General features: G+C 37.5%; 1 protein-coding gene and 1 pseudogene across 1 annotated transcript; both read left to right on the top strand.

Moving 5' to 3' along the window:
• Window positions 1-1108, top strand: part of LOC115419956 (zinc finger protein ZPR1-like) — a 6702-nt pseudogene extending 5594 nt beyond the window's left edge.
• Window positions 1109-8104: 6996 nt separating this feature from the next.
• Window positions 8105-12804, top strand: rpl22 (ribosomal protein L22). Its single transcript, XM_030134550.1, has 4 exons — window positions 8105-8189; window positions 8594-8704; window positions 9597-9721; window positions 12620-12804. Exons 1-4 carry the CDS (start codon window positions 8178-8180, stop codon window positions 12759-12761), a joined length of 390 nt encoding a protein of 129 aa, XP_029990410.1. The 5' UTR covers window positions 8105-8177; the 3' UTR covers window positions 12762-12804.
• Window positions 12805-13672: the final 868 nt, after the last annotated feature.

Here is a 13672-nt window from a genome sequence, read left to right as displayed (position 1 = left end):
CAGGACTTGAACCGGAGGTGGTGAAAGCAGACAGCGCAACCACCAGATCCCTGAGCTGGATTTTGAAATCCCTCCATTCACACAGAAGGGTTCTCTTTCTACCATCGAGGGTCTTTTGGACCGGGCTGTAGCAGGTTTGGAGCAGGACCAGCCAGTGAGGAGGGCCCATTCAACCAGATGTGGCTGAGAAGATAGATGAATTCATCCAGAAGCTGAAAAAGTTAAGGATGTTGAGCATGAATTCACTCTGGTGATTGAGGATCCTTCAGGGAATAGTTTTGTTGAAAATCCACATGCCCCTCAAAAAGATGAGTCTCTAACTGTGACCTGGTTCACAAGGACATCCCAGCAAGATGTTCTACTGTGGTTAAAGGCTGATGATGATGAAGACAATGAACCGGCTGGCAACGACTTGGAAACCATGAGAAATGAGGTTGTAGTATTCAACACCAATTGCCCAGAATGCAATGCACCGGCCTCAACTACATGAAGCTGGTCCAGATCCCTCACTTCAAAGAGGTCATCATCATGGCCACAAACTGTGACAGCTGTGGCCATCGGACCAATGAGGTGAAATCAGGTGGAGCGACAGAAGAACTGGGCACCAAGATCACCCTGCACATCACCGACCCTTCTGACATGACCCGAGACGTGCTCAAGTCGGAGACATGTGGAGTCTGTATACAGAGCTGGACTTTGAGCTCGGGATGGCAGCTCTTGGGGGGGAAAGTTCACGACTCTGGAGGGGCTGCTGAAAGACATCAAAGACATGGTGGTTGGCAAAAACCCTTTCGTCTCTGGTGACAGCGGCGTGGAAGATCGGATACAGAAGCTGAATGAGTTTGGGAAGAAGATCGACCAGATAATTGCTGGAGAATTGGATGTCCACATCGTCTTGGATGACCCGGCAGGAAACAGCTACTTGCAGAATGTGTACGCCCCAGAACCAGACACGGAGATGACACAGAGAAGTACACCCGCTCATTTGAGCAGAATGAAGACCTTGGACTGAACGACATGAAAACTGAGGACTATCAAGAAGAACACTGACATGTCGCATTATATCACTCTATATATAATTTGTTGCCATTTTCATACATTTTGTTCAAATCTGGGTAAAGTGTTAATACAAACAGTGTGTATTATCTATAAGAAGAATTCTAAGTTTGCTGAAATTTACACTGAAAATAAACTCAACTGTGTCTGGTGGGTATTAAAGTTTGAAAAAACCTTCAAATTTGTGCTGTCTGAATTTCTTGGACATTCCAGAAGATGGCGCTGTGTCATCTCTGATTAAAAACATGTTTTCCTCTGGTGTACCACACACTGTGTAACCAAGGATCTTAGTTCTACACCTGTAAGCGTGATATCTGCATAAAGTGTTATTTAATTTCCCAGTCAAGCTCAGCTCTTCTATTTAGTAGATGTGTGAAAACAGCATGTAATCTATCCTGTATACTATAAGAACTGATTAGTTAACTGAAGTCTGGGTGCACAGACTTACAAAACAGAAGCTGTAGAATCACCTCAGTTAACCCTTTCATGCACGAATTATGAGAACCTTAATCAAATTTTTTTCCTGAGTGTTTTTATTCTTCTTCAGGCATGAAAAAAACGATGCGATTGAAAATTTTCTTCTGAAAAATAAATTAAAAAATAAAAATGATTTTAAAAATGTAAAAATACATTAAAAAAAATTCTTATGGACCTATTTTTCATGAAGTTGCAAAAATGTCCACTCAACTGGATGCCACACATTTAATTTTTAATGCACAGAAACATGTATTTACTGATAAATTGTGTGAAAACAATGGGGAGGGCTTTGTGATTCTGGGGGTTTGTGCTCAGAAGAGATCTACATAATGTTACCAGTTCATGTCAGAAAAGATATGTAGTGTCTTAAAACTTTAATAAAGATATGTGTGGGAAAAAAAAAACAAAAAAAAACAATCCATGAATATAGAAGAGAAAAGCTGTAGAATAGCTGTCCACTGTAGTGACCAGTATGCATGAAAGGGTTAAATTAAAGATTGATTAATGAAATTCTAAAACCGCTTTTTGATATCCCCAAGAATTTAAAGGACTTGGTGGAAACACTACAGATGTGGTCAGTGTTTTCTGTCACATTAACTGCATTTGTACAGGCCTGTATTATGTTGTTTGCCACCATTTTAATGCAGTCGCAGGGATGCAAATGTTCCTCCCCCTTCTGCTGTCCATGTTTTATCTAGTTTTCACAGCAGCAGGGATCTGTTGTGTTCTACTAATAGCAGAGTAGTGAATTCCTAGATTACATGCTTCTTCACTGAGCAGCTGTTAGTGGGCTGCTGCTGCTACGGCTGATGGAAATAGTCGCTGCCAGGCAGAAGACCTCATATAGCTTTAGCCCAGACAACAGAGAACAGCGGCTCTGTGCCCACTAGGTTATTTACAAAGAAAATCCATGACTGTCGGTTTTTTCCTCCGTCTAATTTTTTTTTTTTTTTACCTTGGTGTGCACTACTGTTGCTTTAACTTATGCTGACTACAGCATCCACTCTAATCCAGCAAAGGTGAATATCAAATAGCTGTGAGGGGCATGAATGTTTTAAGTCTGGAGATTAGGCGATGCTATTCAGTATTCAGTATCAGTATCTTGTAGTATAGAGTGGATATGTGGAGTGTTTTTTTTTTTTTTTTTTTAATTCATCCACTATATCATCAGCAAAATTAACATTTTGAGAAGAGGTAGCTGTGAATGAGTAGAGTTACAATTCAGCAGCTTCTCACTAAATGATGGTCACAATGAAATCACATTTAATGAGAAATGCATTGATGAAAAGCTGAGGAATGCAATGACATTAAAATTTATAGATTTCCTCATTCACAACCCTCAATATGAATATGTTAGGGTTGTATCTGATTACACTGGTCAACAGCAAATTTATTGTTGAAGTTTTTTGAGCTGATTTAGGATAATTCTGGTGTGCTGAATCAAAAAATCACATTCATTTTGCTCAATCAGGTCAACTTTCTGAACTATGCTACATATTGGCTTTTTAACATTTTTGCTTACATTTATGGGCATTTTCACATCATATGATACAAAATTCTTTCATATTTCTTGCAATAAACGAGTTCTGAAGATTTTACTTTTGCCAATTTATGATTAATGTTTTTTTTTTTAATATTACAGGTGAATGAAATGGCTTCGACTAGAAGATCTTGCAAAAATAAGCCTGACGTATTCTGCTACATCTGCGGTGAATACACCATTGTACCTAACAGGAATCCTGTTAGAAAATGATTTTTTTTCTCTTAAAACCTATTTGGGTGAGAACTATATAAAAAATCAACTGATAAAGTCACAAAAATGTCATCAGTTTTGTGAGAAGATCAAATTTTTCAAAATCAAATTAGCAAAAAAACCTGACCTGATTGAGAAAAAGAGATGTCATTTTTGGATTTAGTGGTGCAAAATGGTCCTAATTCAGTTGAAAAAACCTAGACAACTTGCAAAAAAACATTTTTTTGTAACCCAGTGTTATCTATAACAGACAAATTATACCCATATTTGTTTGTTTGTTTATTTATTTTAAATGAGCATTAAAACCAAATAGCAAAAGGAATATATATATAAAAGAAAATCCAGCATTTGAAAAGGAGCAGGATGAAGTTTAATTTATAATCACCCGCCCCCTTACTCCATCCTTCTACCTATCCTAAATTCCCATGTCAGATCCCATAAGTAACTCAAAAATCCTACACATATTAGACTAAATTCTGACTAAGCACAAAACACACAATTGCTGTACATATCAAGGACTGACTGTCCATTTTGCAGCAGCATTTCACATCAAAATAAACTCAGTCCTTTTCACAGAAGTAATAGTGCACATATCAAAAACAAAATAAACTCTGTCCATTTCATATCAATAATACACATATCAAAAACAAAAGTAAACTATCCGTTCCATAACAATAATGCACAAAAATAAACTGTCAATTTCTTAGCGGTAATATTTGTATCAAAAATAAACTATATCCAATTTATAACAATACTCAAATAAAAAAAAAACAAAATATATTCTGTCCATTTCATGACAATAATACCCATATAAAAAAAAAAAAAAAAAAAAAAAGTAAACTCTGTCCATTACATAACAATAATACCCATATAGAAAAACTAAATAAACTCTTGTCCATTAGCAACATATAGTGACATGGTCTACTTCTGTACATCTGCCTGCCCTGATCAGAGAAAATGAATATCGCAGACCTGAAGGTGACTGGACCAAAAGTCATTCCTTAATAGGGACGAACATGGATCTGTATCATGTGACTTCTGATTAGCCTAAGCTGCTGGCATCACCGCCAAATGCCAATATGCTTTGTTTGCTGTGTGACTGGTCTTATTAGAACTTGCTGACCCCGTGGAGCGGTGTGTGTTATGGCCGAGGGCTAAATCAGAGTCTGGGATGACCCAGCAGCTGCTCCAGCCACTCAGAACTGCCCTACACACACACAGGGGCAACAATAGGTCACTGAGCTGCCTCCTAAACCAAAACAGAGACCTGATGCTTTCTGAAACCAATGGGATTCTCCTCAAATCTCCTGCATGAACCAAACCCAATCTACTAATGAAGTTATGTGGAACCAATCCCTTTGAGCAGCATGGCTCAAAACTGGAGCCTGCAGGACAAATCTAGCTCTTCACACAAAGCATTTGACCCTCCAAGGCGCTTCAAGGAGCAAAATATTTTATTACAGACATTTACAGACATTTACAGAGCTTAATCATATTTTAGAAGATTGCCTGACCTGCGTTTTGCATCACAGAGGGTTGTCGTGATACATGCTGAGAGTCCACCACAGTCAGTGTGCATCTGTTAGTTCTCCATGTTTAGGGATTGTGTGCGGATTACTGATTTTGTATTACAGGTGTTATAACTTGGCTCCTTTTTACAGGATAGATGCCAAAACATTTAGCATACAACTGAAACATATTTTTGTCGCACTATGATCAAATAAGGAAACGTATTCCTTTGAAAGTAACATCCTGTTTCACAGCTGAGAAATGTTGGCTATATAACGCAATGTGAGTGTGGAAATGAAAACAAACATCTACAGCTTGTGTTTAGGTTGTGTAGGAATTTCAGACTTTTCCATTACCTCACAACATTGGTAATGGACTACATATGGGGCGCAATTTGACCTAAATCAACCTCACAATGCTTTTTCTTACCCACAGAGGGGGCAGCTGAGGCGGCCGTCACTGGTTCGGCCTCGAAGGCAGCGGGCACAGAAGATGTGGTAACAGTCCAACAGACAGGGGCACTGGTACTGCTCATGGCAGAGGTGACACACCAGGGGGTGGACGCTGGTACAGTCCACATTACACAAGTTGTCCAAATTGGTGAAGATGCCTCCAGCCATCTGTTCATGGAGTAAGTGAGTAATGACAAACTGTGAGTTACAAAGAGACAGGTTTTCAAGGCGACATCATCCACACAAACAGAAACTAACAAGTGATTTGGCAGAAAATTCCAGTCAGTGATCAAATTACAGAGACTTCACTGCCTGTGTTACCAAACAATTCAAACAGTTCCACATCTGACACATTAAAATAAACTAGAGCAACCTTCTCTGCTTTTCTTACCTTGTCAGTTCTGAAATTATGCCTGCAGCTTCAGTCACAACACCCAATTCACAGATGACAAAATAACAACATCAAAGGCATTGTCAGCACCAACATGACATCTAGCTAACAAACCTACTGTAAATGCAGCAGGCCTGTCTGCATAAAGCACACACAGCCACTGTCTTACCTTTCACTGGTGTTATCAGCTACCCTCAGTAGGAATGGCAGCAATGCAGAAACTCTTCAATAGTAGGCCGATGGGGTCCCTCCGCCAGGCAGCTGACAGCACACACCTCTTGGCAGCCCCAAGTGTTGCCAAAGTGCAAAAGGATATTTAATATTGCTGTCCCATGAACACAGGCATTCTGTTTCTAATCTTAATAGGCTGTTTCATGAACAGCAGGGCAGAGCTGTACAAAACCAAAACTGTTCAGAATATTCTGAATGTTGGGAATTAGGCAGTGGTAGGATGTAATTAGGTACTTTTACTCAAATACTGTATTTAACTACAAATTTGAGGTCATTATGCAACTTCATATTTCCACTCCACTACATGTTGGAGACAAAAATCACACATTTAAATTTGTTTAAAGGATTACTAATCACTTTTCAGATTATTACTTCTCACACACTCCCTGCTCAGTGTAGATTAAACAACCTCTCAGTAAATATAGTAGATAAATTACATCAGTCATAAACATTTACAGCAGTAAACCGCAACATACACATTAATGCAGCATCAGTATGAATAATAATCATAATTCATTCATTCATATATTATCTACAGTACATAAATTTTATTTATAGGTGTCTTTCAGGACACCCAAGGACACTGTACAGCAGAAAATAAAACAGACAGTGCATAAAATACAAAGAAATAAACAAATACAGTGGTGTGCAAAAATATTTGAACACTTGTCAAATCTTAAGAAACTGGTGGTTTATTTTTTTCCCAGAGCTTGAATTTCACTTTTTTGCCATTGCAAAAGGTAAGGGCAAAGGTACTGAGAATATTTCACCTACAATTTATCAGTCTAGTCCTTTTTTACATTTTACTCTAAGATTTAGTGTGGGCCCACCCTTGGCAACAATCACAGCTGCGCATCTTTCTGGCATTGTGTCGATGTATTTTCATAGAGTTTCAACCCCAATGTCATTCCACGCTCTTAGAAGCTCATTCCAGAGAGTTTCCTCAGAGTTTCCTTAGATTGTTGCCAAGGGAGGGCACACTAAATATTAGACTAAAATGTAAAAAAAAAAAAAAAAAAAAAAAAAAAGGACTGGACTGATACATTTGTAGGAGAAATATTCTCAGTACCTTATCCTTTACCTTTTGCAATGGCAAAAAAGTGAAATTCACACTCTGGGAACACATAAACCACCAGTTTCATAAGATTTGACAAGTGCTCTAATATTTTTGCACATCACTGTAGATAAAAGAGTAATTACTATACATAGAAATAGAAAATGTGAATTCAAAAAATATAAGAAAATAAAGGACTAGTTCTCCTTTTCATGCTTTAAGTACATTAAGCTCATTACATATACTTCTACTTTACTAAAGTTTTTAATTCATAATTTTTTACTCAGTTAATATTTAATGTTTATGTATTATCAGTTTGGTATGAGTTTTAATATACTTCTTCCAGCAGTGAACTTGCTAATACATTTAGCATAGGTAAGGGAATTTGACATTAGCATAGGGGTATGTCAATTCTAACTGTAAACGAAATGGTTAAACATCTTTGTCAACAAAAAATTGAGCTAGCTTAGTGCATGAAACTAAATGAGCCTGAGCTAACCTTACTGTTTTTACATTAATACTTACGTAAAGTATGAAGGCACAAAAGAGCTAAAAAAAAAATTTAAAAAAAAAAATTACAAGATATTTGACTGCATATCACTGTCAACAGAATGGCACTGTGCCTGACTGAAATAATAAAAAAAAAAATAAACAAATTGCAGTGTTTCAGCCTTACTATTTTTTTTTCTTTTTTTTTTTCTTTTTTATTTGAACCATTAACACTGAACAGTAAATATACGTAATAGTATACAACAACAAGGGTAGAAAGTTCCATAATTCACAAAATCTTTTACATTATATAGAGAAATACATGTAAGTAAAAACATTAGGAAAGAAAATAAATAAATAAAAATAATAAAATAAAATGAATTAATAAAAATAAATAAAAATATGTGATAAAATTTTTTAAAAAATTGCTCGAGGAATAAATAGAAATTATACAAATTGAATAAGATTATACATTTGACTTTTTTTTTTTTTTTTTTTTGCTTTAGAATTTATACTGTTTCTCAAATTGTCCACGTAATTGGAAAAAAGGGCTTTGAAGACAGTGATGTTTGGACGTTGATGTGCAAATTTGGAGCAATGACTGTGAAATTTGGCAAAAATAATCAAAAGGTGTTTCAGCCTTATTCCTATTCCCCAGTCGCATGGTTAATCGAACACAGATAAATCGATCGGATCGCTGTCTCCGCCGGCTATTACACTTCCTGCGCATGCTCTCCTCCTTCCTTTTAGCTGAACGTGTCAGCCATGGCCCCGATTGTGAGTAGACAAACGCCAAGATAAACCGCATGTACACCATATATTTTCACTTGTTCGCTTCACATAGAGAACTATATATAATCACTGAACCTTAATGAATGTTCGCCGAGTCTTTTTAGCCTCGTTTGAAGTTTTGTTTACTGTGTTAGCCTCCACCACGTTGGGCTAACTGCTTATGCTAACATGAGCTAGCGGTGGTACCATGAAACGCCGGTAGAACGAATATTTGTAAATAGTTAAAAATTTACCAACTTTTTGCTCTTGTCCATGTCTCATACAGATTTGAATACACAACAGCTACAAACTTCCGATATCTTGACGCAGCTAAACAATTTTATTTGTCATTTTTACAGGTGCACATGTTGTGGTAGTACTTATAATCTTATGTATAATGTGTGTCCCAGAAAAAGCAGGTGGTCAAAAAGCAGGGAGGGAAGAGGAAGAAGCAGATCCTCAAATTCACCCTAGACTGTACTCACCCGGTTGAGGATGGCATCATGGATGCTGCCAACTTTGTAAGTATCCCACTTTATACACAGGTGACACTTTTTCTACTTTTTATGACTTGTCAGTTTAATTGAGCCCATTGAAAACGACATATATACAGAGACACCAGAAACACCAAGTAATTAAGTATTTATGACATGGACTATGTAGATGACTTGAAATGTGACCAGCAACTGGGGAGGGGTCTAATAGAAAATAAACAAGAAAGTCATATCAAATCAAATTTTATTTATATAGTGCCAAATCCTAACAAAAGTTATCTCATGACACTTTACATATAGAGTTGGTCAAAACCAGACTCTAAGCCAATTTACAGAAACCCAACAGAATCCTCCAGGAGCAAACACTTGTGACTGGTGACAGTGGTGAGGAAAAACTTCCCTTTAACAGCAGAAACCTGGAGCAGACCCAGACTCCTGGAGGATGGACGTCTGCCTTGACCAGCTGGGGTTAAAGAGAGAGAGTAAAGGAGGAGAAAAAGAGAGAGTGATAGAGATCGAGAGAGATTGGGGGAGAAGGGGGGAAGTAGGGGGAGACACATGGATGCAGTTGATGCACAGATAACTGAACTAGAACATCTATGGAACAATATAATAAACACTATCGTAACTATATGGATAAGTGAGTGATGACGATGAAGGCAGGAGAGAGGCAGGACCACAGCAGCAGATCCAGAGATCTCCAGAGAAAACCTGGAGTAATATTTTAGTCAAAATAAACATACAAGTCTCACAAGCGCCCATGTCAATAATTAAAATCTGAAATTAAAGCTGTCAAACACTGCCAGTCATTTCTGTGCTATTACGTAATGGACACCAGGGTGGCTTTTAAGTGTACTAACAAATTCAACAGTAAGTCGGACTTTCTTACTCAAACTTTTTGTACTCTTTGCACTTCCAGGAGCAGTTCCTGCAGGAACGCATCAAGGTCAACGGCAAAGCTGGGAACCTGGGAGGAGGTGTCGTGTCCATTGAGAGGAGCAAGAGCAAAATTGCTGTAAATTCGGAAGTTCCCTTCTCCAAGAGGTACAAAATGCAGTGTGACACTAGCGGTCATGTCTGATCAGTGGAATATTTGTGTATTTATCAGTGACGTCTTTTTTGCAGTGCTTAGAATTTGAAAGGACAAGATCTCCCCTGAAAGTAGCATAACATTGATAGAAACATCAGAATGAAATCTGATGAAACATTTTGTTATATGTATGAGACACCTGTGTTGACTTGGTTGTCAAAAGGTTATAGTTCACCCCTCCTTGTGGACTGAATTGGGGAACAAAGGCTGAGATCAACTCTTTACTCGGTCTGCATCATCACAGTCAACTGATGAACAAGTATGCGCTAAGGCTTTAAAAAAAAAAAATTCCACAAGTGTTAATTTTTTGTCATGAAATTAAAATTACATATAACATTCTGTATATGACACCATGCCTATCGAAAGTTAACACCTTATTTAAGGCCTTAACCTTCATCTAGTGTTTTACTCTCAAGTCACCTGTCACTAGAAAAGACGCAGCTACTCCAAATGATAATGTGAGTATAGCAAAGCTAAAATATGACAAATATAATGAATGTTTATGAATAAACTTCTATAGATATCTATGGAAAGTTTATTTTAATTGACCTTTTTGTGGTCAGGGCAATAACTTGCACTTGATCTACTGAAACAATATTCCATGTATGACACTTGTAAACACACATGTAAACACTTTCACAATTAAAATAAAACAAGAATGAAATGGGCTGTACATTTAATTTTTGTTGAACAGGAAAGGTTTTCAAGGGAAGAATGTTAATTTTGCAATTTAGGCATTTCTCATGATTTTCAAAAAGTAAAACCATAATTTTGATTTATTATCCAGCCATGGTTAAAGCAGTCATGAAATGGGTAAAAAAAACACATAAAGGAAGTCAGATCTTGATTAACTTTTTTTAATCAGATGTATAACGTATAAGTTAAGTAGCTTTCAATGCTACAAAAAACTTTTCCAGTAATTGTGTTGATGATGACAATACTACAGAATAACTACACTCAGTTGTGATGGGTCACTGTGGATAAAAAGCTAATCAAAACTGGTGCTGGTCAGCTCTTTGAAGATGTTAATGCTTCACATAGAGCAGCCATTTATCTGAAGGGTTGAAAGCTGCCACCAGAGGGTGACTGTAACACATTGAATTTTAATTGGAGCACTGGCTATTACCAGAAGACCTCAGTGGGAGTTGTTAACATTAGCTTGTCTTGGTTTTGTCAGTGCTACAAACGTGCAAATTCTACTATTTTAGTTAAATGAACACAGAGATCTGGAAAATTACCCTTAGTATTATTAATCATAAAATGACTTTGTGTAGTTTTGAAATTTAGGTGTGACAGAAATATGGCCTGGTGGGTGTAGGTCAAGAGAAGTGCCACTGAGAAGCCACAACACATTGTCGAGCCGTCTGTGTCACAAGACAAACTTATGAAAGGATGCCCACTTAAACAACACTCTTTCACAAACATTGCATCTATACTTCAATGATGAGAAGACAGGTCAGCAAACATAATGTAAACTTCCTCAGACCAGTGGGAGTTGAGCCGAAGTGCATATATAGAGCATAGAAAATGGTTTTGCTTATTCCGCAGCATAGAGCATACATAATAGGTCATTTTATTATCCACTGCGGAGGCTAATGACATTAAAACATTCAACATGAATAGACTTACTGGGGATTACTCATCTATCTTGTGGTACATTTTGTGCCATCTATCGCACGTCCGACTGATCTCATGAAATCACGTTGTATTTCACGCCAGTTCTTATGGCATTTAGCGTGCTATACGTACGCATTTTCATCCCTTCATGTGTTATTCAACACCATTTCATCGTGTCAATTAGGGATGTGACGATATGACGATTTCATATCACGGTTATTGTGACCAAAATTGTCACGGCATTGTTGAAATGTGCTCAAAATGTTCAAAAAGTACAGACAGACAGATAGATAGATTGATTTACTTTAGTAATCCCCAAGGAGAAATTCAAAATACAGTCACCACTCACACAGAAACAGTCATACCACGTCAACAATAAACAAACAAATGCAGAGTTATACACACACTGAAATAATTTAACCAAGTTGTATTTTGAAATAAATAAATAGACACAATGTACTTTCTGTGGCAGAAACATTCAAATATTAATATGTAAACATCAAACATACAAATTTGCTTTAAAGTTTCACCTTATGACCATTGTTTGACCATTTACCATATCAAGTTTGAATTATTTTAGTTTCTTTTTCATAGATAGATAGATAGGACGGAGGTCTCTCTCTCACTCTCTCTGTGCACTCGGACCGGGTCGTGTGGGAGCCCGTTACCCTCAAATCCCAGGAGTGCTGTCCATGCAGGTGCTTCAGCCATGTTTTCAGAGGCCAAAACTTTCAGACTGGCATGCGCGCCTGGAGTGCTGCTGCTGCTCCAGGAAATAAGCAATAGCATGAGTTTTCAAAGTGCGGTAATCAAACATGGTTATCATGATAATTAGAATTTAAACAGTAATACTAACAGTTGGCAATATTACCACGGTTTATCTTTATACCGGTAATCCTTACACCCCTACTGTCTATGTACGCCAGCATCTCCGGTTTACATATCCGTAACCCCTAACCCTAACCCCTACCTGCTAATCGCGTGGTATTTGACGCGGTGTGAACATACACGCAGAAAGCTTTTAATGCGTACAGATAACACACCAGTTAAAAGTGGCGTATTATCTGTACGCAATTCATGATATCATGTTGCGCAGGTTACTCCCACTCCTCTAAACTATTGGACGTCATGTTTTTATTGTGTTCAACCACTTTTCCACAGTATATAGACGAGCTGTGAAAACAACTACTAGAGTCTAAACGTGTACATGGTCCATTCCACCTTATGTGTTTCAGGTACTTGAAATATCTCACCAAGAAGTACCTCAAAAAGAACAACCTCAGGGACTGGTTGCGGGTGGTGGCCAACACCAAGGAGAGCTACGAACTGCGCTACTTCCAGATCAACCAGGACGAGGAGGAAGAGGACGAAGATTAAACATGACACCGCTTTTAATAAAGATTCAAAGGAGAGATGGGAAGACTGTGTTGGTCTTTTTGTTTAGTGTTTCCTGGTTTTTTTTTTGTTTTTTTTTTTTGCAACAACCTTACATTTGCTTTAACTGGTTTACTTTGTGATACATTGTCACTATTTTTGGACAAGTGGATATTCTGATTTATGCAGGAAATGCTAAAACTCAGGAGCCAAATGGAATTTAGTAGAGCTGCAATCGATTAATCGACTAGGTGCTTGAAGCCAATGCAAAAATTCCCGATTTGATTAATTGACTCGAATTGATTGAAGGGAAATATTCTATTGCAGTTTTCCTGAATTGAAGCTTCTTTGTGCGTCGCAATAAGCGTCCGTGTGAAACACAACAGTGGAACAAACAATGTTTAACAGCAGAGAAATGAAGGAAACAAAGCTTTGATTCAGGAGAATTATGGTTGAATGATTTTTTTGGATCACTTTGAGTCGATTAATCGGTTGCAGCTCTAGAATTTAGAACCATTTGCTGAATAATTTACACCTGTAAATATTGTGTGAGTGCGGGTGTTTGGTGGCATTTGCACCTTTTATAGCCATCGTAACTTAAACGAACAATTAATGCATGAGGTCAAAAATTCCTGATTCGATTAATCGACTCGAATTGATTGAAGGGAGATACTCTGTTGCAGTTTTCCTGAATTGAAGCTTATTTGTGCGTCACAATAAGCGTCCGTGTGAAATATAACAGTGGAACCAATGTTTAACAGCAGAGAAATGAAGGAAACAAAGCTTTGATTCAGGAGAATTGTGGTTGAATGATTTTTTTGGATCGCTTTGAGTCGATTAATCGGTTGCAGCTCTCGAATTTAGAATCATTCACGTGAATAATTTATATCTGTAAATATTGTGTGTGAGTGCGG

This window comes from Sphaeramia orbicularis, chromosome 5, assembly GCF_902148855.1.
Source record: "Sphaeramia orbicularis chromosome 5, fSphaOr1.1, whole genome shotgun sequence".
Taxonomy (NCBI): Eukaryota; Metazoa; Chordata; class Actinopteri; order Kurtiformes; family Apogonidae; genus Sphaeramia; species Sphaeramia orbicularis.
This window is presented reverse-complemented; position numbering and strand designations above follow the sequence as displayed.

Coding starts and splice junctions, on each gene's coding strand:
- rpl22 (XM_030134550.1), top strand. Junction 8,705..9,596: donor TCATGGATGCTGCCAACTTT/GTAAGTATCCCA, acceptor TTGCACTTCCAG/GAGCAGTTCCTGCAGGAACG. Junction 9,722..12,619: donor GAAGTTCCCTTCTCCAAGAG/GTACAAAATGCA, acceptor TATGTGTTTCAG/GTACTTGAAATATCTCACCA.